Source organism: Phoenix dactylifera, chromosome 15, assembly GCF_051530095.1.
Source record: "Phoenix dactylifera cultivar Ajwa chromosome 15, Ajwa_hap1_PhDact_Kaust_v1.1, whole genome shotgun sequence".
Classification (NCBI taxonomy): Eukaryota; Viridiplantae; Streptophyta; class Magnoliopsida; order Arecales; family Arecaceae; genus Phoenix; species Phoenix dactylifera.
Genome location: NC_143204.1, coordinates 20,911,995 through 20,938,806, shown reverse-complemented (window position 1 = coordinate 20,938,806; position 26,812 = coordinate 20,911,995). Strand labels below are relative to the sequence as shown.

Sequence of the window (26,812 nt, the reverse complement as noted above, 5' to 3'; positions counted from 1 at the left end):
TTTTATATCTTTAAATTTAGACCAGAATTTGGCTAAAGTTTGATGTAAGATCTTTTAAATATTGTTGGTTCTTTGAGATATTAAAATCTAGTTCTAATTATTTAAATTAAATTTTGAACATTAATTATTTAAATTTATTTTACTATTTGCTTCATGATACCGTGATAAGATGCTTTGTAAACTTGCAGGGAGAGTTCCTTATGAGTACTGTAGCGATTGCCCTGATCCTGATCTATGATCTCTGGTCGGAAACGCGATGGAACAAGCCTAATATTGTCACAAATCCTCTCTTTTTTTGGAAGAATTCAATAATTTTTTTTTCAAAAATCTTTCTTTATATTTTTTTATTTTGTTCTTAGAGGTCTGCTAAATTTCCAATTTATTCGATGGTCCGAGCTCGCATTGATAATTTTCTTGGAGCACCTATTCCTATATCTAAACCTGATACGAACCCAATGGGATCCAACAAATTTCTACCTCAGAACAGTAGATAAATCGCAATCGGATCATATTACGGTCCAGCCCGTTAGCAGCCGAAATATGTCTCCTAGTTTCTATATACTTTTTTGGTTAAAAAAAAAAAAAAATCTTAGGTAAAGGAGACCATTACACCAAGCCAGTTGCGGCCGCAATCCACTGGAAAGGAGACACGTTGACTGATCTCGAGACCGTTAACTGGCGAGAGAACAGTTCACGGTTCCCTTGCGTCCGTTGACGCGAAGCTTCCTCTCCATTAAAGCGCGAATCTTCGCATACAAAAACTCTACGAGAACATTTCATCTACCGTCCACGTACTCTGATAGTCCGATGAGTCTTCTCGTGAGAACGCGTCGCATACGTCTGCTCTCACACTTCTATGCGGTCTCGTCGCACCTCAGACTCTCTGGAAGCTTCTTCGACCCATTCTCGTCCACGTGTATGCGGAACGAATCTATCTCCGGCTTGGAAATATATTGGCAGAGAAGATATTATGAAACGAACTTTCTCGGACTTAAAATGTTTATAGAATACGCTTTATGAAAATAGAAGCGCCCGCTACACGACAAACCGCGAAAACTGGAGAAGAGCTGGTAATGGCTACCGCGGGTGGTCGTAGGCGACCTATCACCTCCTGTTACGTCGTTCAAAGAAATTTATTTCAGCTGGACTTGATCCATACAAGGAAAACTAAAAACTTAGCTCTCCACTTGGCTCTCTGAAGTCTAAAGTTTTAACTCCAGTGGAGAAAGATTCTGCATCAGCATTTCTTGATCTGCAATGCAGATCTATTGGCATTAGGATTGGATTTTGGCGGCAGCAAATTTGAACCAAGTTGGATTGGATGAGTGATTTTATGTAAGATGGTTCGAGGTTTGAGAGTATAGTTATCTAATCCCTTTGTTTGCCTACTTTGGAGGATTGGAATAATAGTTCATGATACATACACTCGCTCCAAATAAAATGGTGTTATCATAGGCAAGAGAAGAAAGTTTGCTTATATTGGTAGTTATAGTTTACCATTATTGTGCTTGTTTTGCATAGATATTTGTTGATAAAATAGTCATACCAAGTAAATATAGAAAAGAATATAATGAGAAGCAAATGTCAAAATGAACAATAGTGAAAGATCTGCCATTCTTGGTAAGTATTTCCAAAGTCAAAACCATATCAGGATATGGTCCAAACCACTCCGCTGGAGTCCTGTTATCTAGGAAGTCACAGAAACAGTATGGAGCACATGACTTAGCTTTGAACTCTAACCATGATGAGATCTACAACTTGTTAAATCTAACTTAGAAACTAATTGCACTTTGGTGTTGGGGTGGCAATCGGGTCAGATATGGGTCGGGTTAGATGTGGGTTGGGCTAAAAATTCATCAACCCAAATCTAACCTATTTATTAAGTAGATCAAAATTTTAAATTTGAATCCAACCTATTTATTAAACAGGTAACCAGGCCCAACCTATATAACTCATTTATTAAATAGGTTAATTAGATTTTTAAGAGGTTAAATGGATTTAAATAGTTTAAGTAGTTAGGAAGATTTCAAGTAGGTTAAATAAGTTAAACATATTTTAAATAGGTTAAACGAGTTGGGCCGTAATCCGATCCAATTATTAAACGAGTCAAAAGTTTAAATCTAAATCGAAGTCATTTAATAAACATGTTTAGACTGGTTGATCCATTTACGACTCAAACCTACTTATATTTAATCCAAACCCGCTTAAAGTGGATTGTTCGCAGATTAGGTTGACGGATCGGATCATAAATTATCATCCTTACTTCGGACCCACTTGGTCTGAGTAGAAAAAGCTCGTTCTATCCTCTATATCCCAAATGATTTAAATCCAATCCTTTTCCAGACTGATCGGACAACTAACTAGATCGCCAAACTTGAACCCAAATGACCAATTTTTAGAATCACTAGGAGGTAAGGCCAACTAGTAGGTGACTACATCTTAATATCTTGCCAAAATTACAACTAGACGCTTGTGTTGCAAGGTTTTAACTGATATCCAAAGGCTCCATCCGCCTCCCTTGAGTTTTAACCACAAATCTTAACCATGGTTAAGAAAGCGGTAAGGCGAACCCCAGCAGCAGGGGAATCCTATTCCCATCCACTCCAGTCTCCTCGCCCAATGGCACACCAGTGGGGGCCACCCGGCTTTTAAAAGAGGCCTCGATTAGAACGGTCACTAAGACCCAAAACCGCGGATTATTTTAACCATGGGCTAATTAATTCCCCCTCTAATCCCCACCTTGTCCTCCCCACCTATTTCTACGGGCAGCCGATAGCCTCCGTTCAGCGAGCTCGCCGTGCCTGCCCGCCCTGCCCGTCCTGCCCGTCTCCCCCATCTGTCCTTCCCCTTCGTTGTTGGAAAAAAAAAAATCTCTCCACTCTCTGCTTCCAGTGAAGCCCGTTGCTGCTCTCTCCTCTCTCTCTCTCTTTTTATTCTCTTCCTCTCCTTCATTCTCGGCCCTCCGATCGAGATCGGGTCGGGATCTGACGGCCGACGATGACTGGCGCCGGGTTCCTCCGTTCCAGCTGGTTTTAGCGCCGAAAAGCGTCAGATCCACTCTTTCCCCTCTCGGATCTCGCTCCTAGGTACCTTCTCTACTCCGATCTCGCTGTTTTCTTCTTGAAATTCCCATTTTCTGCCGGAAAAAAATGATTTTTCGCATGTTTTCTACTGATTCAGGTACAAATCCTTGCGTTTTAGGCACTTTTTTGCTCTTTTTCGAGATTTCTGTATCTTTTTTCTCCAAATTTCTGTTTTTTGCTATTTGGGAGGTTTTTATCTCAGACTAACTTTCTCTGCCGAGATTCGCACCGGTTTCCTTCGATGTCCCCTTTGATTTCATTCAATTCCCCCTTTTTTCTCCCCAAACTTCGGGGTTTTGATAGGTTTTTCTTCCATGTCGATTTTTTATGGATAGCTTTTGTCTGGAAAAATACTTCAAAAACTTAAAAAATTCGGTTTTTCTAAGTTCTGATTTTAGAAATTTTTTTTTTTTTGCTGGGACAATAAATGCTCGGTTCGTTGTTTAACGGTTTCCGTTAGATCTGACGGCTCGTGTTCCTTCTCCCACGTCCTCCTCCCCCTTCCCAGGCTCACCGGGAATCGAAATCCCGGCCGCCGTCCCACCAAGAGAAAAAAATGGAAACAGTGATGCCGGCTCCGGCCCCCCTGGCCCCGCTATCGTGCGCCGCCGAGTCTTTCGCCGCGGGTCTCCTCACCGCCGCCCTCGCCAAGGCCCAACTCCCTCCCCCGGTAAGCTTAATCTCTCCATTAACCCCCCCAACTTTTAGCAAGAAATCCTTGGTCTCGGGGGCTCCGCGCTTTCTTGCGCCTGGTTGGCCGCGGTCCGGACGTAGAGAGGAATATGTTTCGGGTTTTTAGGCGTGCTTGGGTTCCGCGGTGGGCCCCGCCGGGGATGAAAGCATTTGTTTGAGGGCAGTCTTCTGAATATTCGAATTCGGGTGCACTTTATTTGCACTTCTTTTTTTTTAAAAAAGCTTTCTACGACTTTGACCGGGTGATATCGGGGGTACTAACCGGTTGCTGTGGTTGAAGCCACCAAGGAGCAGAAATTCTAACCTTAAGGTCCCAAGTTCGAATCGCTGCGGCGACGATTAAATTGTGGATCGGAGCTCATTACTTGGGCCACTGCTTGGACTTGAGGTATAGGACCGCTCTTGAACCGCTAGTAGCCGGGGTGGTGCCGGGTGTGACGTACTTACACTTGGGACTCGAGCCAGAGCCTAGAGGGGTAGCTGAGCCGGGCTCATGGGTGGGGAGGGTATGAGTAAAACCGGTCGGGGTGTCCAACACACGGCCATTTCTGCCCGCATCGAACATTCTCAAAAAAATGGGGCGACCATTTCTGCCCGCATCGAACATTCTCAAAAAAATGGGGCGAGAATATCGTACCCGAAATGTAAACCGGTTGCTGTGGGAGATGCATGTGCGAATACCGTATTCCAAATATCTTGTCACTATTTATCCTAACGGTCACTGGACACATGTTCCAAGTTTGGTGGAAACTTGGGATCCCTTCTGTTGGTCAATGGTTCCCCCAGAAGCCTGCATGGAAATTACCATGATGGTATCTTGTGGAAGCTATACCATGTGATGTTGTACATGGGCAGATGGGACATGCTGTGAGGACAGCGTTAGTTGGTAGATCTGCATGTCACTAGTAGAACTTTTGTATGTGAGTGCATGAAAGATAGCATTTCGATTGTTCTTGGATTGGTCTTTAACATAGTTGTTAAAAAGTTAAGACCATGTCTTGGTCAACGAGGACAGCAATATACCTTTTTGAGTTCGGTAGGAAGTGGTTCTTCACTTCAATGTTTCATAAATCTTATGTGTAAATGATCATTCTTATGAAGGTAAGAATGGCAATCTTTTAACCAAAGCTGAAATATTTCCAATAGAAATGGTTTTGGTCCTTAGGCAAGAGCCATGGCATTGTGATTGTTCTTGCAAGCTTGCTTGTTTGATGTCTACTTAGTCTAGGATTGTCTATGAATATTTTTTTTTCATTTGTAGCTGGTCATTAAGTAGTCTTCTGATTGTTCAGGATCCACTCTTCAGTATGCCGGATTTTAAAGTGGACAGACGGAAAAATGAAAAAACTGAGCCTGTTGATGCTGATGATGAGGATGATGATGATGGGGATGGAGAAGAAGATGGTGCCTTTGGGGAGGGCGAAGACGAGCTCTCGGAGGAAGATGGGGAGGGATATGAGAACCCCAATGATAACAGTAGCAAGAAGGCCCCGGGCGGCGATGCTGGAGGTGAAGAGAATGGAGAAGAGGAGGAAGAGCCGGAGGAGCAGGAGGATGGTGACGACGACGACGACGACGACGACGATGATGACGACGACGACGACGACGATGATGGTGGGGATGATGAGGATGAGGGGGTTGAGGGGGAAGAGGATCAGGACAATGAGGATGAGGAAGATGATGAGGACGAGGCACTTCAGCCCCCAAAGAAGAGGAAGAAGTGAAAGCCTTTGTTTTTAGTTTACAGTTTTTGTTCTTTTAGAGGATCCTTTTTCTTTCTTCTGTCCCCCTCCTATCTCCCAACTTTGGTGTTATCTTATTTATGTTCATGCAACTTTTAACATCGGTAGTCTATGTAGGAGTATTGTTAAGTAATGCCTTAGAGAGCTTCGTCATATTCTGAGACATATTGAACCAAATTAGCCAGTGAAATCATTCGATGATGGCTGCTTAATTCAAGAATGATGCTTAAATTTAGAAGACACTGACATTTCCATTTCTGTAGATACTTGCATGAGCGTGTCGACCATGGTTGGTGTTGCATCTGTTCATGTGAATCATCTGGGGCTTGTCTGGTTGCATTTAAGTGAATTTATCGCAGTTTTAATTACTACAACTGACTCATATCTAATGTCTTCAGTTTTCTTGGTACACGCCACAACTGGGCATGGGTTGAGAGGAATGGAGAAGGTTTGGGGAGGGGCCATGCTATGCAACCCAGTGGTTGATTAGGCATGGTATGATTTCGAGTGTGGAACTGCAATTACTCATTAATGATCTTTCTTATGCAGCAATTTGATCACCGACCACGAGAAGCATGAGATGATCAAGCTACAGAAGGTGGTCTTGAAAGGTGAAGAGTTGATGCAAAACAACAAGAATTATGCTGTTATAAACACAAATGTAATTCTAATGCGTGTGGATTGATGTCATGCAACATTAAGAGAAGCTAAAAATTGTATCAAGGATGGTACCAATAAAACCTTGGTCCACATTCTCTTTCTCCTTGGATTTGGAGGGTTGGAGATGCTGAGAGCTACCCTTCGGGCCCCGAGGTTAGGGATGTTCAGAGGAGAGCTATCCTTGTTGCATAACCTGTTATCTATGGACCTCGTGTACCAAGAAAAAGCTGCGGAGGTCATATGCTAATAGGATGCCAAGATGGACAAACGCATTCAGAACTTAGATTACATACTAATCTTGTCCCCCTTCCCAGGGTGAGTACATTTATAACCTCGATCGGCATGCTATCAAGCCCAGGGACAGGCTAACAAACCGAAGACTTTGCCCACGTTCATGGTTTCTTGTAGAATTATCCTCAGGTAGTAAAGGTGTTTTGCCAAAGTAATAGAACAAGGATTATATAATTGCCTACGTACTAGAGGTGCTTGTGTTTCATGCAACCTTCAGAGTATACTACTGATGTGCCGAGGAGGGGATCAAAGATTATAGCATCTGGCGTTACACTTGGTGTTTGCTTCGTCGCAGTCGAGGTGGCACTGGTTGTGCTTGTTGCCTGGAGGAAGCTCGACGCAGTTCTCCGAGATGCACACGCCCATCAAGTCCTTGCACCAGTGCTCGCACCATAACTGTTCGGCCACTGCGTCTGGCTCAGATTGCAGGCCATCACCAAGTGGCCGAGCCTCGCCTGCGACCACGAGCAAAAGGAGCATCAGACCGATGACTTTCTGGATCACAATGGCCATGTTCTGGGTTCCGTGGGGTATGTCTTAAATCTTAATGGGTGTCTCCGGGGGCTCCACACATGTAGGAAGAGTTTCGTGATGAGATTAGCACATCTGCAAGCACTTAATGTGTGAGAATAACTGTTCTGGGTGGCCAAAAGGAGTGCACGTAGAATGCCCTAAGGGAGGTCACCAAGTGTGTGGCAATCTTATAAGCAGGATATAATATTTCTAGATGACTTTAACGTGCCTTTACGTGCAGGGAAGGCAATTGAGGCTAATGTCCCATTTAACTTGCTACAGTTTATCAGGTTAAAAACTCCCATCCAGATTCTTATTAGGTTGTGCTCAGATGTCTCCTATTCAAATTGAAGAACTAGATCTATCATGTGCAATGCCATGGATAAACTTTTCTTTCGTTCTTTTTTGTTTTCCTGATAAAAAATCTAGAGAAAGATTGGAATCTGTCGGGACCTGTGTGCATGTTTAATGGAAATGGTCTCATATTAGACGATCAAGGTCTCAGCCAGGACAAATTAAGCCAAATTAATTAAGTCCAGGTGGCTTTGGTTTCCAGGTTGTGTTAGACTCATTCTCTAGCCATCTGACACAACCTTGACTTTGTCAGATTCTCCAAATTTGAAATGCTGAAAAATGTTACTTGCATAAATAATTCAGACCGACAATTAAATCCATATCGAACATCTTATGGCATATAAATATAAGCATATTTTGACCATTCCAAACCAAGTTTCCTTGGCGGCCAATCCACCCTCCAAAGTTTCAGCTCTTATAAATCCTTGTCTTCATGGAATCAACACTACCGTAGAGTCTTGCCAGGTAAAAGAAAGGAGGAAGAAGAGAAGGGGAGGTCTCCATATTAATTCTTGCTGGTTATGGCTCCAATGGGTGTTGATGTAGCTGAAATATGTGTCCTCAAGAAGCTGCATAAAGAGAAGATAAAAAGAAGAGAAGAAGACAACGTTTCCAAAGAGAAGAAATCTATATGGGGTATACTCCGATTGGTTAAGAAAGTCCATCCGAGTACTGCACCAAGGGTGAAAAATGGCAAGTTGGGTAGTTAACGCGTGTGCCAATTTGATTAGGAGTGGTTGCTCAAAGGAAGGTGGTGTAATTCACTTACTTGTATGAAATGTATTGTTATAAGATTCTATATAATAGTTAATCATCAGTCGCATTCTTTTTCTTATCTGAGCAAATCTATTCATTCATATGGCTAAGATTTCTTGTATTTCATTAAAGAGATGCTTCAGTTGATGTAGTTGGTACAGTACCTACGAAATCGATGACCATTTGCTCGTTTGAGGATCGAGTTGCAGGTGGTTTGGTGAAGGGTGTAATCAGAGTTGAGCACACCAATTTGCACCCTGGTATTAGAGTACTACTCGTCTACCATTTTGAGGAGCCCAAAACAGAGCTTCGTCTCTCTCCACCATCCGTTAAATTTATCTGAACTTAAGCTTACTACAGTCCTTATGTGGTTGGAATTAAGTGTTATGAAAAGAGGCCTCTTATTGGTTATGTCCTAATTCAAAAGGACAGTGGCTCTTTGATCTATGAGCTTCAAGCGAACAAGACTTTTCTTATAAGTCCGTGGATTTGGTGAAGTGATGATGCTGTCTCTCCATCCTTTTTCTAGAAGAGAATAATCTTCTTTGTTTTCTAGGGTACATGTAGCTCTGCTCTATTTTATTTTATCTTTTTAGAAAAAGAAACCTTGGTATCTAACTCTACAATCTTAAATATATGCTTTGAATTAGCAAAGACTCAAAAAACCAAAACTACCATTTAAATCATTCATCAATCTACATAAATCATCAATAGTTTAGGGGGAAATAGATCTTTAATCATGAAGCCTTTTTTTTGGAAAAAAATCACAAAACATAATATATCCGACTGGTCATGGCCTAATTGAGTGCTTAGAATGGATTGCATACAGGCTTACAATTACTGTAGTAACTCTCTCGCAAAGCCCAATTGATTGAGAGTAGCAGCTTGGGAGGCTGAATACAATACCCTTTGTGATAGGCAGCACCACTAGTGCGAGCATGAACGTTGCGTCGACTTGGTGCAACGGTTGGCCCACACTTATTTCTTCACAACGAAGTAATGGCAAGCTACGTAAGGAGTCACCAATAGAGAGCCTTGTTCTCCAACCAATAAGAAGACAACACCATGGATGTATATATATCTACATAGCCCTTGCCTCCATCTTTTAGTCCCGTGTTGAATTTTTACACCTAAAGCTTCAAGCCTCCAAAAAGACATGGTTCCTCTTGGATTCAGCTCTGCCCGCATCAATATGCTAAGAGGACGAAGCAAGGAGAAGATGGAGAGAAAGGGAGAAGGGAGGGTGGCAAAGAAAGAGAAGGGATCCAAGAAAAAGGTTCATCCAAGTGGCTCTCCGGCGTCAGTTTCCACTGGAGAAAACGGTGGAGCAGCATTCTCGGAGGCTAGAAAGTGAAGTATGTCTGCTGCTATAAAAGTCAGGTGTACGTGCTGAGTGTTTATTAGCTCTGTAAATTGTTATATGTAATCTAGTTGCTTATTTAGTGAAACAGAAATATGGCAAGAGAAAATATGTGGTGTCTTATATTCTCTTTGTAGTTCACATTGGAGAGGCGTCATTGAGGCATAAAGGCCTCAAAAATTGGAAGTTCGCATTAATATGGCTTGATACCGTGCCAGAATAGAGCTTATTGAGGTTTTCCATCAAAGATACGAACGTCATATATATGCCCTTCGACAACAGTCCTATAGTGGTAGGCAGAAAGGGGTGAAGGTTCACACATATTTGCTTTTATAGCAGCAGACATACTTCAGCTACATATGTCGATGCGCATAGAATTCAGCTTACACTATTGGAATGAGCCGAAGGTAGAAATTGGCTAAATATGAGTTGAGATCCTCTATAGCACGTATATTTTGCATCGTAGAAAGACTGTACAATCTTAAATAGCTGCCAGCCTGCTACATCATCTTTCTTAGAGATGGATGGCTATTGTTCGTCTCTCACATGTAAAATTGTGTTTGGCGCTGAACGTGACTGTTCAGATTTCCGTTTTCATTTCTGATATGGATGACTTAGTGGCTATGTAGAGCTGTACAGTATTCTATGGTTCGAAAAGTGCACCAGAGAATCCGAACAAGATTAGTATATCTTAATCAACTCCCACCTTTTTTTTTGATTGTTTTGTTGGAGAATATCATTCAAGATCCATGGAACCAAACATGCCTATAACTTGGTCGACTGAGATAACATTTGATGTATGTGAGATTCGGTAGTTAGCATGAAACCTTAACGTAAGAGACATTGTTCTGGCTGCAAGGGGACGTGGCTGACGGCACCTAAGCATGGCGCCATTGGCATGTCATACCTGCAGGCTAAAATCGCATGCTTCTTCCAACAACCCTTTATGTTTAAAAATAAAATAACAATGAGATGGGAACATCACCATCTAGGTTCAAACACAGAACTTCACCGAGATCCACTGTTCTCAAAAGAAAAAGAAGCGTCATCGCCTAGGTTCGAACCAAGTTCCTCTGCTTCCCGCCAGCAACTTCCCCTTGGACAAATTATTTAAGACTTTGTAGATCAAAGTTGGTTTAGAGAAGTACAAATGACAGAGTGCTTGTATAGAAACTTCTTTGCATGGTCAATACTATCTTGGTGACTATTTCATGATAACTTTTGAGAATATAGTGGTTATTTGCTTCCATTTAGATTTAAATCTAAGTTCTTTCAATTACCAAGAAACAGCTAAGATTATTGGCTTTATTGCATGGTAACTCATAAACTGACACAAGTTACTGCCGTATCGTGCATTGAAGCCATTGCAGTCAACATGCTTCTTGGTGTGATAACCAAGAAATTAGTGATTCTAGACAAGGGTGGATAGGATGTTTTGAGAGAGCTGGTGGAGTCAAACAAAAACCTTCTTCCACTTGGGGGGGCTCGGCTGTCCATTTCATACGAAATTCTGTACCACCCCTCTTTTTAGTTGCCATATATATATGGTGATACAAATTCTTTCCCCTCAATATCTCATTTTATCACATAAGGAGAGAGTTAATGTTTGCAATATGATTTGTAGTCTAAACTATTAGTTCCTTACTGGTGTTTTTTCTCGGGTCATTTCCTTTGTGTTCCTCATTTAATGAAAATTATTAGGCTATCAACTAATCTCTCTCTCCAAAAAATCACATAAGGAGAGAGCATCTGTAAAAAAAGGTGTCACAAAGTATCAACAAGCTTTTTAAGCCTTTGATCCCATTTGTATAACAGGGGAAATAAAAGTGCAAATGGGTTGAGTTAGATTTAAATCTAGCATGGTTACCTGTCTCACCTAAACAAGCTTTTTAGGTCTTTGATTTCATTTCCATCACATTGATTAAGGAATTATATTTAATAGGAAACCATTTTAACTTACAAGCAGGACTAGTTTTCAGCACATGCAATGGACGTGCCCCGTTGAAAGGAAACTTCAAGCAGTCTAACTAATTGATCACAAGTATGAGGCCCAATAGTCCCACATTGGAAAGATTCGTTCTAGAGCCTGAGCATATGAGGCGGGTGTCTCCAAATTCTGCAGACGTATTTTGGGTGGAAAATAAAATCGAGGAGAGGTTTGAGCGGTGCGTGTGGGCTCCGGAATCGGACAATATCGGCAGGAAAGCCCCGTATTCTCCCCTCATATGGCCCCCACGTGGGCACTGGGTGCCGCATGAGCCCTGCAGAGGTAGGGGCGTGACATTTGGTATCATAACCGAGAACAGTTTTTGTCCAATGGTGGGAAGGGTGTGAGGCCTAATAGTCCAACATCAGAAAAACTCGTTCCAGAGCCTTGACATATGAAGCGGGTGTCTCCAAATCCTGCAGACGCGTTTTGGGTGGAAAACAAATCCGGAGAGGGGTCTGAGCGGTGCATGCAACGCACTTGCGGGCTCCGGAACCAAATAATATATGGCAGAGGAGTCTCGTGTTCCCCCCTTATGTGGCCCCCACATAGGCACTGGGTGCCGCACGTGCCCCGCAAAGACAAGAGTATGACATTTGGTATGAGAGCTGACGACGGCTTTTGTCCAATGGTGGAAAGGGTGTGAGGCCCAATAGTCTCATATTGGAAAAACTCGTTTCAGAACCTGAGCATATGAGGCGGATGTCTCTAAATCCTACATACGCATTTTGGGTGGAAAACAAAACTGGAGAGGGGTCTGAGCGGTGCCCTGGAGAGGCAGAGGCATGACAACAAGTATCCATCGTGCCATTAGAAAAAGAAAAAAAAAAATATCCATTGCAGCACTAGGTTTTAATTATAATTACTATTCTTTTTCTCTTTTTGAATTTATTGTTTTTAATGAAAGAGAATTAAGAAGAAAGGAAAAGAAGAAAGAACTTTTTTTTACTTCCATCTGAAGCTTGCGTTGTTATTCAAACCATGCAGCAATGTGAGTTAACTATGGTCAAGATCAGAAGTCTTCCCCTTATTTTATACACATCTATCCACGAGTTTTGGTACCACTGACAACACCAATGACTCGGGTGAGATGAAATAATCCACTCTACGTTTGATGGGTCCTCCTTGACAAAGTAGTACTATTATTCTAAAACCCAGCAAGAGGCATGCTCGATCAATTCACCTCCTTGATCGCTTCACTTCAATCGAAACTATTAACAATTCGAGCGATCAAAAAGAAGGAATGTCCGGGAGACTTGCTAGCAAGGACCGAAAGAAAAATTCAAAAGACAGAGCTTCCAACGTCAGCGTAAGGCTTGCATCGCTACGTGGACTCTTCTCTTAGGAGCCACCCTTGTATTCCGAGACCATTTAGCTGTATGCCAGGTTAGATTAAATGTGTTCCAAGCTTATTTAACTATGTATCAGAATGATTTAACTATGTGCCAGGCTAGATTAAGTATGTTTAAAGCTTATTTAACCGTGTGCCAGGATGATTTAATTGTGCGCCAGGGTAAATTAAGTATTTTTCAAGCTTATTTAACTGTGTGCCGGGATGATTTAACTGTGTGCAAGGCTAGATTAAATGTGTTCCAAGCTTATTTAACTATATGATGAGATGGTTTAATTGTGTGGCAGACTAGATTAAATGTGTTTCAAGCTTATTTAAGTGTGTGCCGAGATGATTTAACTGTATGGCCGCCGGCACCAGAAAGGAGCCGAGCCATGGCGGCCGCGGAAGAAGGCCCAGCCGCAGCCGCTTTATTTATTTATTTATTATTTTATTTCATTACAATATATTATTTATTTATTTATTTATTCGTTCATATATATATATATATATATATATATATATGTATTTATTTATTTATTTTTCTCTCTTTTTTTCTTCTATTTTTTTGCTCTTTTTTTTCTTTTCTTTTTTTCTTTTCTTCTTCTCTTCTCCTCCTGTGAGGCCGGCGGCGCCGAAAGGGGCCGGGCCGTGGCGGTCATAGGAGGAGGCCCGGGAGGGGGCCGAGCTGCAGCCGGCCGCGGCTACCCAGCGGTTCCTCTTCTTCGGCACCTCCCAATCATGGGGTGTTTTCGGCGGCATGTAAGGGGGCAGGGCTATGGCGGCCGCGGGAGGAGGCTCGAAAGGGGGCGGGCCGTGGCCGGCTGCAGCTGCGGCTTGTCAGCGGTTCCTCTTCTTTGGCACCTCCCCATCATGGGGACGGGCGCATTTCCAGTGGCGTGGAAGGAGGCGGGGGTGGCAGCGGGCACAGGAGGGACGGGCCATCGCTGTTGGCTGGCGCGGAAAGAGGCTCGGAAGGGGACGGGCCGTGGCCGCCGACGACCTTTTTCTTCCCCTCCTTCAGTGGGAATGGAAGTAGCGGAGGCATTTCGTCTCATATTAAAATATTAAAATATATTTGGATCGGTTGTTAAACAACCGAATGTTAAAGGCCGGTCAACAAATTGACCGGTCATTAGCTTCCACGACACAAAGCTTCCAACGTCAGCGTAAGGTTTGCCGATACGTGGACTCTTCTCTTAGGGGCCACCCTTGACCGGACCAAAAGTTTGAACCATATGTCGTCATGCATGACACCATTCATTTCACGTAAACCGCCCACCAGTCCACCACTAACTACCAACCAGAAAACACGTTCCCAATATTTCGTTTTGGCTTGGCCGCCAAGCCATGACCAGGCTCTATAAAAATCCATCTCTAGTGGCTTACACATCACCAAGCTATTATTGGAGCAGGAGGAGGAATTAGCAGCACTAGTTGAAGAAGAGAACAAGAGGAAAAGGAAGGAGGAAGAGAAGAAGAAGGTGTACCTGGCCCTATATTCACTCGAGTCATGGCATCCATGATGGGAGGAGACTTCGCCGAAGCCTATGTCAGGAGGAAGCTGTACAAGGAGAGGATGAAGAGAATGGAAGAAGAGATGGGAGGAAAGAGGCTTGAAGAGAAGAAGCCCTGCAGAGGTTTCTTTGGATTAAGAAAGAAGGTCCATCCAAATGGTTCTGTGTCATCAAGTGCAAACGAGAACGATCGGAATGCCGGAGAAGTTGCAGTGGCCCGCTGAGAGGATCGGAAGAGCAGTGACTATGTGTAACTATCTCAGTGAATGGAACCCAACCTACTGAAAGTTGGTTGGTTATGACCTTATGATGAATTCTTTGTGTTTTTGTAGTAATTGTTTCTTTTTTTTTAAGGGAATTGTTAGTCATTATTTCATATGTAGTTTATAAGGTTTCTTTATTCTGTAATAATTCTCTATATAGATTCTTTATAAGAGTTGGAGAGGGAAAAACCACTCAAATTCATAAAAAATATATGTTCAAGCTGTTGAAGCGATATAAGAAGGTGTTGGTAATTCTTCGGGCATGTGTCGTGACAGAGTATGTGCATGCGTCTCGCAAGCTTTGGACATGAATAGAGAAGTCTACAAGCTTAATAGTCATCAGGACCAAATTAATTTTAGTGTGGTCTTGTCCATTTGATCAATAATAGATCCAAAGTTACGTACTAAACCAACCAGCTTGAGATCTAAATCCTACTCTAAACAAAGTTGGGTCGGGCGGCTTACAGCCTAGAGTATCCAAACTAAACTCCATTAATTTACACCACTTGTTTTCTTGCTTAACAAGGCTAACAAAATTCCCATTTGAGTGACACCATTAGTGGAAGTGGAAGCGGAAGCATTGATGCTTAATGAATTGGTTACTAAAATGACTGGTCGAATCAAATGCCTCCAACTTCCTGAATGGAAAGAAAAAGCCTTCTTTATATTATTTGGTCACTGAACAAAATCTTAATTGGTATTTACAATGATATGTTATTACTCAGAATATGTGTGACAGAGGTTGATTCCACACCCCGTGGAGACATATGAGGGAGAATTATATTTTCTTGCCATTCTGAAAGAGAATAAAAATTAGAACATGTTTCCATAGATGCGAACTCAATGACTGATGATTCTAGTACCAGATTAGCTAAAATAATTGTAAAATGAAATTGGTGAAACAGCCAAGCTCTACCTAGTCTAAAACACTTTGGTTCCCTCATCACTTGGAAGTATAGAACAAGCCAATGAGTCTATCTGTGTCTATTCTATTTCCTTTACCTCACAAGTATCGAACAAGCCAATGAGCCTATCTGTTCTTTGGACCATAGCCCACACTGCAGGACGAGTTCCTAAATTTTAGACATCGTGTACCTAAAATAATCGATACTTGAGTTAAAATTGGGCATAAAGCAATCGATTATTGATGGGGGACTGCAGGAGTGCATGAGAAATGTGTTACTGAAGTCTCCATAATCTCCTCAAAGAGACCAAAGCTCTCTGGGCTCCAGTAGTGGGACACTTTGGGCATCCTAGAATGGCCTATATCTAGATTAATCTTCTGAGGCTGCTCGCTGGCACATGAAAAATGTTTTGACATGCATGACACCATCCAAACCTTGTACACTACTTGTTATTACTTCATTTTGCCTTGGCCACCAATCCAACCACAAGTTAGCCCAATAAATTCCCATCTCTTATTTCCTAGACCTCATTTCATCCAAAGAGTAGTAGCACAAGGAAAAGTGTATTTTAGACTTTCAAGTTCGAAGTCATCGAAACCATTTGGATTGATTTTTCCAAAGTCTACATCAAGGTCCACCAATCTAATAGTGGGGCTCGTACCAGCTAATTGACCAGTATGGCAGGATATCGATATGTACCATACTGAGTTGGGGCGTACTGAACCATGAGGAGAGAAGGGAAGGAGGGAGAGGAAGGGGGAGAGGCTTATCTTGAGTGCGGCAAATAGCATTGTGGTGTCGAAGAGGGTGGGGAGAGAGCGAGCAAGCGAGCTAGCATTTGGCAGAGAGAGAGAGAGAGGGAGGATAGAGTAGGAGGGGAGATAGTCGATGATGTCCAATGGAGAAAGTGAGTGAACACTCAAACCATTGAACTGGATGGGGGGGGGGGGGGGGGGGGGGGGGGGGGGGGGGGGGGGGGGGGGTGGGAGCGAAAGAGAGAGAGAGAAGGGTTTTACAAAATGAACAATTTCAATTCCATGTCAATTCATTTCGATATGAGCTGAATTGCCCAGTTCGGGATGCTTCGATGAATGCTTATTTAAATCATGAAAAACATCTGAAAAGAGAAGATGAAGATAGAAGAAGAGTTTGGGGCAGAGTACTGGTGGGTAAGAAGAAATGTCCATCCAAGTGGTTTGGCGTCACTGAGATTGCTCTGAGTGGATCCAAGGAGACTTGGCAATGGACCAGTGAAATGAGGAAGTGTGGTGCTAGTGCCCGTCGTTTTGAACTAATTGGCGGTTGGTTGTCCAATATAGTGGTGTAACAATGCATTGAAGGGCTCCTTTTGAATTATTTGTGAACGATTATTTGGCTGATAGCTTCCATCAAAAATACTTGCAAGTCGAGCGTTGTCTTGAAGCATTAGGGAGGGGGAGGGGGGGATTCGCTTCTAAGATCAATGATGGGGACTTTCAAGATACTTTGGATATGGAAATAAATTTTCCTTTTATCATTATCTCCTGAAAACCCTTTTATAGGTGTTACAAGTACTGAGACTGGCCAATAAACTATGTAAAGCAAAGATAATAATATTGTTCGGTTAAGAAAATGCAGAAGTAAAAACTCTTATTGCAAAAAATCTAATCTAATTGCATACATTTCCCTGGTAATGGGGGCACAAGTACTTTATAGATCATTCTTTCTGAATCAATTGCATGCCTAGCATGTATCAAAATATGAGTATATACATGACATACTTGGCATGTGGAATCAGAAAACTTTCCAATGAAAATGTTCAAAAATCTGGTGCATTGTGTTTGATTTGTGATAAAGGCACTTGCCTACATCTCAGAGCCCACGAGGGAAATCAATCAATCCATAACCATAATATCAAGACTTGCCCCAACTATACCAGCTTGATTTACTCTAATAGTTCCCAAATTTCCTGACCACTTCCATTCCTGCTTGCAAGAGGCTGATTTGAGAAGTTTTTTTTTCCCCCTTTGTTTTCCAGGGCAGGCCTGAAACAGAACGAGGGATTCTCATAAATAGAATCAATCTTAAAAAAGAATCATTCAATAATACCAAGATCATAGCAAAGTAGCAACAAGTAGTTCTTGTCTCAAAACTCCCAGTTATATAGCCACAACATGCTTCCAATTCCTCCTGCACAATCAGATGGGCTAAACCCCAGAACCGTAGCAAGACTCTAGTCACAGAAAGATAGCCTATTGTCATTACGTATAGGAGCTCCTTCCAAATAATGATGCAATGGCAATGCCATTTGACTGATTTTTTTGCACCCCGCTAATCACCTAGCCGTGAAAATATTGACTCCAAAGAGCCGACTGGAGATGATCTAAGGAACTACAATCTGGTATCACAGGATTGTGCATGCACATCTGTTCTGCTTTGGGGCATTTGCGAGTTGTTTCCCTGTAGAAAACCATGATCCATGTTAGTATTGTACAGAATCAATGACATCTTCAGGCTAGCATGATTCCATGTATGGCATCCATAACGAAACTCATGAATAATAGATAACAAGTTTATTTCATTAAATACAAATTTTATATCCAGAATAAGATATATTGACACTTAACTGGACTATATATCGAAATCAGAGCATTAAGATTCTAGATTTCTTATCAAAAAAAAAAATAAATCTAAATTCAAACTAAATGTTAGATACTCTTAAACAAATGAACCACATCATAAACATCTAAAGCCCAAGCATTTCCAAAGCCAACACAGATTAAATAAAATCTTAAGTCCAGCTCTATATTGGAAAAATATCAAAGCAAATACCTAGATCATTAACATGGGTTCTGATCACTTCAAAAATTAATCATATATTATCTGTGTTTATCAAAAGCAGAAGTCAAGGTGGCTTGCAGAAAAGGGAAAACAAGAAAGAAGCATGGGCATTGGTATGCATGGGTATAGGTACATACCTTGTGAAGCCATTATCGATACTCTATATTCTCATTTCTGAATTGTATTACTAACCATGTAATATAAACAATCAACAGATCCAAGAATGATGTGGAGGTATCTCAGTAAATACTTCTATAAAAATTTTTCTGGGTTTATCTTACTGTCATCATTCCACAGCTGCTGATGCACGGATGCTTCATTCATGTACCCAATAAATTATCAAAGAAAATACCACCCAACAGTCTTCTGAGTTGAATTTGCACATGTTTATATAGTAAAACAGCATAAATCAAATGATTGGTTTGTCTCAGGTGTTTCATTAACAAGCTTGAACCAGAGACAAAGACCTGTCCCAATTTTTCAGTCGCAATGATGTTGTGCAGCAACAAAAAGTTAAGAAGATGGTTCATAAAAAGTGAGAATAGAAGCAATTGTAAAGAAGTGGGATTGCTTTTATCCATTCACAACTAGAGTTGGGTCTAATAAATGTGCCACTAGAGATATTTCTCGTAAAAGCTTCCAGAAACAATTTTAGAAGAGGTGCAGGGAACATTAGGCATTTATCTTTGCTTAATTGCACTCATTCATTTAAAAGTTCCTCTCTCAACTTCCTAGCCTGACAACTAATCACTTAACAAACAAAAATACTTCATATATCAGAGATGAGACTGGTAGTTGAACATTTTTCAATGGTTACCTGGGTTTGTTCTGACAATCAGAGACTGTAAATATCTTCCTCAATTATCAGATATGTAGGACCGAACCCAACTAGCTTACTCAGACTTAAATAAATTATATTATTGGATATTCTCTCATAATTATACAAGGACTATCATGACAAGCCCAACTCAAACAAATCAATACAAAACGCCGAATTGGATTGGTTGCTAGGCTTAAGCTAAATAAGTTTGCATGAAAAATTTTAAATGCTTGACGTGGCAACTGGTATTAACTTGTTGCTCTAAAATCCTAGAAACCTTAGGCTCTAACTTCCTGTATTATCTTCCTGTATTATCAGCCAACATGATTTTGCCCTCAGTTTGTTCCTTAAGGAACCTATATGTGATGAATTACATCTAGTCTTGCGATGATTAAAGACTTAGTTATTCATTTTAGAATAATACAAGCATGAACTGTTGGTTCAAATCTTAGCCTGTTCATTTACTAACTCGTAATTCATAATTTGATTCTATCATTTTGAGGATTTCAGACTTAGATATGCCTAAAGGAATCCAACCATAGTAGTGTCAGGCTCATCCTTGGATTGACCAATCATTTGTTTCTTAGACGAATCAAGTTTCAGGGTATTCTGTCTTCAGAGATCAATGATCTAATCTTCCAAGATTTGGTAGCCCACCTTATTAGGGTGAAATTCAGTCTTTACTAGGATGAACCTTTAGTGCATTCCTTAGGGAACCCATATTTCCTAATTTAGGTCCATCTTTAGTGAGAATAAGATTTCGACCACTCCATACCTTATAAATTTATTATTTGGATATTCTCTGACATATGTTGAATTAACAGTTCACTTAAGGTCAAATTCTCGTTTTGTTCCATGAAGCACCTACATTTCCTTAAGCCTGTCTTAGGGAGACTAGGGACTATCTCCTTCTTTAGGGTATCCAACTGTGTAGATGCTAGATAATCTCTTGGTAGACACCTAGATTGCTCTTTTGATAACACGTTGCTCACATTGGGTGTTCCATTCCTAGAAACTTAGCAACTAAAACAACCAATCCATCCCTTTCTTCTTCCCCACTCCTTTAGACATGATAGATTATTTCTGATAGGAACTCAAAACCCATAATAAATGCCAAGATAAACTCTCCTAACATATCAACCATTTGCTCCAATGATTACCATCTCCTTAGATTAATCTCTCCTGTTAGCAATAAGCCAATTTGCTCCTGCAAGAATCTTCATCAACTTGATCCTAAGAGGACATTTATAAAATTATAGCTCATCTACATTGTTCCTAAAAGAATCTAAATCTTAGCTTGCCTTATTCGGGAGAATCCTCACCCTCCCCCCCCCCCCCCTCCCCCAAACTTAGCTCGAGTTATTTTACTCCAGAGAAAACCTATTCTACCTATGCCTCCTATTAAATTGAGCCTTCTTACTCCTAAATGAATACACACCGTCTTAGATAGAAACATTTTTCAATGAGAACTCCTTGACTCTTTGCAAGTCATTTGCTCCCTTTTAGATCACCATGATTCTAAAACAGGAAAACTTTGACTTTTTCACCAAAGCTCCTTCATGCCCCATTGGAGCCCTTATGGAAGGTTACTCTAGTCCAACCCAACTTTCTTGATAGCAGTAGCAATGCTACATCTCTCAAGAGCAGTAACATTCAACAAACAATATAGTAAAGCAACAAGATTCTCTATAAAATGGTATGTAGGTAGGTTCGCAATCTTGATATTGAATCCCGTACAAGTACCATGTTGATATAGTATTGGTACGCTTGGTATAGGGATCGGTTCGGCATACTAAACTTGGTATGCCTCCTGTACCTAGTCTCGGTTTGGTGCTGGTGCATAAAATATATTCTTTAGCAATGAACAAATCATACAAGTAGAAGGTATGCCGCCTTAGAACAACACATCCTCAATGTTAGTGCTATGAGATGGTTGGTGATCAACTCTCTTTTTCATAAAAAGGGTCTTAAATCAGATATTCACTTTCATACATAACTTGAGAGCATGATAAGCCGTATTGTATCGGACGGTATCAGGTGTACCGTACTATACCGGATGGTACCAGGCGTACCGTACCGGTTCGGTACCGAGTGTACCATACTGTACTGGTTCGGTACCGGTACCGGTGGCATACCAACCCTCAATACGTCAAAAAAACTCTATACCGTACCGTACCAATCAAGGTTCGCTGTACCGGTCGGTACCGAGCGTACCGTACCCGTACCGATGGGTACCGGTATCGGTACACCAATGTCGGTACGGTCGGTACCGAGCATACCGTACCGTACCGACACTCGGTACGTCTATACTAGTGCGGCACCGGTACGGCGAACCTTGGTACCAATACTATGCTAGTGTGGCACCGGTATGAGATCCGATACCAGTACGACGAACCTTACTTGAGAGGAATGAGAGAATTTTCAATGATAGAAAAAAGATGCAGGAAGCCCTACTAGATAAAGTCCTCTTCTTAATATATGATTAGATCAGGTTTGTCTCACAAAAAAACCCTGAGTACTTGTATTTCTTTCTTTTAGGAGGGTCTCCTAGGTAAGATCCCTTTTTCCTCTCTTTACCTTTTTCTTCTTTCCTTTTCTTTCTGTTCTCCTTTGAGAACATGTACATTACTTCTCTTAGTGAATTTAGGCTCCAGCACATTTCCTCTCTCAAAAAAAAAGGATTTTCACTTTAACCTATGGATGATTTAGTAATTCATTGACTATTAAGAGCCCACTGTCAGAAAGCCCTTTCTACATGTCAACCCCATGTACTCTCTCTCTCACTCACTCACTCTTTTTATTCTTGCCTTCAAATTGCTTCTCCATGGCTTATTGAAAATGTAGATAGGAGCAGTGTCGATGGAAATCCCTTCAATCTAGGTCTACTGCAGTAGGAAGTAAACAAGTTGTTTCCTTCATAGAGGAAATCTTTTTTCTTAGAAACTAGCAAATTATTTCATCTAATACATAGTAACTTGTTTCTAGAGAATGAATAACTTGTTCAAGCTTCCAATTATATATTTAGGTCCTTTTTTGTAAGCAATTAGAGAGAAAGCCTTAACTAATTTACTACAAGATGCGAATGCAGGCAAAATGTTGGAGGCAACCTTGTCCAGTCAAAACTTTATATAATAATTCACTTGCATGACTGTGATCTTACAGCTGGTCACCTCCAACTAGGATGATCCTTTCTCTGAAAAAACAGCATGCCAATGTCATAACCATACTGTACAATTTACAACCAAGCCCAGTTTTAATATCTAATCCAATAAAGTTCTAATTTGCATATTAAACTGCAGACGAATGTCATATTAATTCAACCAAACTTTTTTACACCTGAAGGCCATTACCCATATTGGCTAATGCCTTACTTCAAACAAGTTAGTAATTTCTTAACAAACTCCAAGTTGAATTACAAATGACGCATCAGAATCTAAATCCAATGAGAAAATAGTCCCAAAATTCCAAATTGGCTTCTCATCAAGACATGTAAGTGTGACTACATATTTACTGAAAGTCCAGAGGCTGTATGACACAACTTGGTTAACACTAGCAAGCCTATATGCAAGACCTGGCAAAAGTCTGACCTCTTGACATCCTTTTCCAGATAGCAAACAGACCCATTCCCGTATAGCTCAAGCATTGTTCCAATATCATGTGATAAGGGCTCATAACATAAACCACACAAGTAGCATCATATTCTGCTATGCAATAACCAAACTGAAATCTAGAGTTATAACCAGCAATAATAGCAGTTTTCAGTTACACACTGATTGAATAGCAAACATAGATGTCATTTTATAATAATATATTCATTAATAAGGATGAATTCCACTTTTTGCAAAGTAGTCTAAGAACATATGAACCAAATTAAAAATATAATAATCAAAAAAAGAAATACCGCTGTTTTTGTCAAGTTGGGGAGGCCGCACAACAACATGCATGGTTATTACACCACCTGGAAGCTCTCCAACCGGTACCCTGGACTCAGCAAGAGTCCTGTTGTTCTCCAATATTTTCCCAGCATTGATGAGCTTCAAATCATTTATTGTTTTTGGAGCAATTTCTTTGTCTATCAGCACAGCAATTTTTCAGCAATAAAGCATTTAATCAATAACAGAAAGACAAAAATTCTCAAGTTATAAGAGATTGAAATGTTTCATAATAATATATATATTAAAAAGTAAAAAAAATAATGTAACATATAATGACAAAAATGTTCACATTGATAGACTAGATAACACTTACCCAATTATAAATAGCTCAAGGTACTTATCTAAGCAGGCTTATCATAAAAGATGTTTTTCATAAAAAAGCCTGTAATGATTTTCTTTATGCAACTCTTTCCTTTACAATGAGGTATGTGATGGTACGTTGTTGCTGTTCCATCTGGAATTAGGCATTAATATCCATACTAGACGATATTTGCTGGCTATGCATATTATACTGACGAGCTACCAATAACATTCATGCCCTATTACAGTTAAAATAAGGCCCAGAAACACAACGATTCCCTTTTACCATGGTTGTTTTACTATTCTTTGCCGATTAATACTTCTCAGTGGCTCATCTTAGCACACAGTTGCTCTTCCTCACAGCCTCCACTGAAATTCACATTTATCTCTCCTGTCTATCCTTGCCAGTGGCATATTACATGTCATGACTCCTAACCTTGGATCCAATTCTTATACAAAACCCCAATTCAGACAGGTGAGATTGCTAGATATAAATCCATATCAAGGAAAAGCAAAAGACTAATAGCAAAGTAGGATAGCTGGCAAATACAGTATTCACTGACATGAATTTCATCTTGAACTACAAGTAAGAAAAGAGAGATGTCATAAAGTCGCAGAGGCATTTGCATGATCCAGAAACATGATGCAAGATGAACATAATAGAAATATAGAACATGAGCTTCCAAGAATTTTGGTGAAATTGATCCACAGATTTTACAGTCAGTATGGAAGCAACAGAACCTAAATTAGGTCAACTTAAAATTGCTACCTTTACTGTGGCATCAACTTTTATGACAGAACCACTGCATGTTAATATTTATTGCCATTCATTTCATCAATAATGACAAAGGCCTTCAGATGCAAATAGATGATGATCCAGTAAGATGCTTGATATCAGATGGAAGAATGTAATTTTTCTTTGTAGCAAATTTGCACTTAACCAGTTAAACTGCAAGACTTGCTACTTTGTTTAACTCTTTTTTGAAATATATTTATAAATCATGTTGTCTTTTTGGTTAATATACGTGCCACAGCAGAAAAAACAGCATGATCATGTAAAATTTTTCACTTTAACACCTTCTAATATCCTAAATTTGGAAGATCATGTTTCACACATTCAGGACAGAAGATTCCAGCATCAGCAAGTTGAAGAAACAGATATAGCAACCATATATAGTTACCATAACTTGATATGGCTTTTGTGTCTTTCAAGGAAAAATGTATCACACTGGAGTGGTAAGATGATTTACTGTTGAATGTTTCACCGCTCAAACATCAATCAGGTAAATTTATTTATGACTGAGCTTATGGCAATTAGGAATGCAACATGGCAAAAAACTGAGCAATTAAGAGCTACTTCACAAGCCAATAGATGCATATAAATGGATAAGGTTAATGAGGCAAAATCAGAAAGGAGAGAATCAATAATAGACACAAGACCAACTAAAGAGACATTCTACCATTTTTTGGAAAGTTACAACTTAAGTAGGAATAAGCAGATGCCAAATATGTTGAGAAAGAACCAATTGATGATCCTCACATTGAGATTGCCCCGTATTACAGTAAGGAAATTGTGGACTTCAAAATGTGAACTTAGAACAGCCGGTCATCATAGTTAGCAGAACTGGTTGGTAGAATATGTTAAAGAGAACAAAAAAAACAGCTAAAGCAATCATTAAGAAGTAATCTCTTCCAAGAAAAGAAATGTTCAACATCTCTTCAGACACACAACTAGGAGCAAATGTTGAGGTGACAGGTTCAACAACAACATTTCTGTGAGGGTCATAACAGGAAGGGCAAAAAGGAGAAAGTAAAATCATATTGCTGCTCTACAAAAGTCTTTTGCATTCCCGAGCATAATTTTAGCAATTATCAAATATTATGACAAGTAAAAACCAAAGGACTTTTATAAGCTTTTAAAAAGACAAGGAAAACATACATAAATCTATTGTCTCCCTCGTGCATACAGATCACTTGCAGAAATATAAAGATATTAGGCTAGTAGGACTGACACATAAAGATGTTCACTCTGTAAGCCATCAAACATGCACATGCACGAACGCAATAAACAAATCCAACCAGAAACCCAAGATATATGCCATCGATTTTCTGAATTAAGTCAGGAAATTAATCAGCACGAATTTCATGCTAAGGAACAAACTAATCAACAGTTTCCAGTAAATATGCAGAACCACAATTAGAGGAAAATAAATCAAACCGCAGAGAGAGGCGCCAAATACTATCAAATCTCACCTTGAGGCCATCGAGCCAGGATGATTTCTTTGAGAGATGCAACGGTGGTTGAAGGATCATACTTGTTTGGCTCGATGTCCGTGCCATCAAAAAGCCTAAATTTGAGCTCAATCAAATCATCTCCAGCCATTCGAAAACCACTTTAGAAGAAGAAAGATAACCCTCCACTCAATTCTCCATGATCTCCTGCCCACAATTCAAATCAATCCCACCTAGAATCATAAATTCCGACCACTTCTGGAGTCAACAAAGCCAAATCCCTCACAATTCACATCAAATTCAACGATCCGTGATGGATCTTTAAAGAAAACAGCAATCAGCAACACCCATGTCAAATTACAAGTTTCCTCCACAACCAGCAACAAAATTCCTCAAAATCTCGGATAAAAAATGGCCTCCTCGCCTCGAAAACCAAATTTTGGCCGATTTCGACGACGACCGAGATCGAATTTCCGGATCCCACAGCGACAAATCAAAACCAAACCCCTCCTACCACGTCAACTTTCGCTTAAAAATTGGATTTGAGGGATTCCGACAGGCCAAAGAGGAATCCCAATTGGGAATCCCCCGCCCTCCCCAAACGTCGTCGAAATCGGTGAGAGGAACGAACCGAAGAAGAGCTCGCTTCCCTGCCAAAACGACCCCCTCCCCCGCCCTCCGTTATTGCAATCAGTGGGAACCGAAACCAAACACAAACATGCAATCTTCTCCCGGCAGGGTATTTGACTCAAATCTCTCTTCTAACAAAAGAGCCAAGGCAAAGGAGAGGTCTTGGTAGTATTTAAATTAAAGAATCTTTTATTTGGATTTACCTAGCTCTTTTAAATAATTTCTTATTTTTGCATGAATCTTGTTACACAAAGACACTAGACATATTTAATTCACAAGTAGATTCTACCTTTTGATTGCACTTGCTAGTGTTAGGTATAACCAGGGAACTAGTTACTTCTTAACTGTCTTATGAGAAAAACAAACCATTAAAACCCTAAATTTTAAGTTGTACCTCCTAATAATCAAAATTAATATAAAGATTTCTAGAAAAGATTCATATGGGTGGTAGCATAATTCTACTGATGTGGAGCATCTAAACCTCCATTTTTCTCTTTTACATTTGATTAGGATGATAGTTATCAATTCGTAAATGGCACTCAACTATCTCTTATCAACTTTGACCATTAGCAAATATGTTTATAATTTAGGAGATGAGAGAAGCTATCAACTAAAACTGGA

At 40.4% G+C, this 26,812-nt stretch overlaps 2 protein-coding genes across 3 annotated transcripts; one reads left to right on the top strand and one right to left on the bottom strand.

The window, feature by feature from the left end:
* The first annotated feature begins 2,680 nt into the window (after window positions 1-2,680).
* Window positions 2,681-5,760, top strand: LOC103699027 (uncharacterized). The gene is made up of 3 exons (XM_039134289.2): window positions 2,681-3,086; window positions 3,592-3,753; window positions 5,069-5,760. Exons 2-3 carry the CDS (start codon window positions 3,640-3,642, stop codon window positions 5,498-5,500), a joined length of 546 nt encoding a protein of 181 aa, XP_038990217.2. The 5' UTR covers window positions 2,681-3,086; window positions 3,592-3,639; the 3' UTR covers window positions 5,501-5,760.
* An 11,297-nt stretch (window positions 5,761-17,057) lies between these two features.
* Window positions 17,058-26,659, bottom strand: LOC103707878 (membrane-anchored ubiquitin-fold protein 3-like). Of its 2 annotated transcripts, XR_015973519.1 has the most exons (4): window positions 25,583-26,378; window positions 22,996-23,166; window positions 17,566-17,893; window positions 17,058-17,478 (listed from the first exon to the last, which is right to left on the bottom strand). XR_015973519.1 is itself a non-coding variant. In XM_008792571.5 (3 exons), exons 1-3 carry the CDS (start codon window positions 25,710-25,712, stop codon window positions 17,838-17,840), a joined length of 357 nt encoding a protein of 118 aa, XP_008790793.3. In that variant the 5' UTR covers window positions 25,713-26,659; the 3' UTR covers window positions 17,058-17,837. The 2 variants fall into 2 exon arrangements, 1 of the variants encoding a protein (XP_008790793.3); XM_008792571.5 differs by having other exon boundaries at window positions 17,058-17,893; window positions 25,583-26,659.
* Window positions 26,660-26,812: the final 153 nt, after the last annotated feature.

Excerpts from the sequence above, each read along its gene's own strand:
- LOC103699027 (XM_039134289.2), top strand. The coding sequence starts at position 3,640 with ATGGAAACAGTGATGCCGGCTCCGGCCCCCCTGGCCCCGCTATCGTGC. Across the intron at positions 3,754-5,068 it reads AGGCCCAACTCCCTCCCCCG|GATCCACTCTTCAGTATGCC; the intron begins GTAAGCTTAATC and ends CTGATTGTTCAG.
- LOC103707878 (XM_008792571.5), bottom strand. The coding sequence starts at position 25,712 with ATGGCTGGAGATGATTTGATTGAGCTCAAATTTAGGCTTTTTGATGGC. Across the intron at positions 23,167-25,582 it reads CCTGGCTCGATGGCCTCAAG|ACAAAGAAATTGCTCCAAAA; the intron begins GTGAGATTTGAT and ends CTGTGCTGATAG. Across the intron at positions 17,894-22,995 it reads CCAACTTGACAAAAACAGCG|GGAAACAACTCGCAAATGCC; the intron begins GTATTTCTTTTT and ends GGTTTTCTACAG.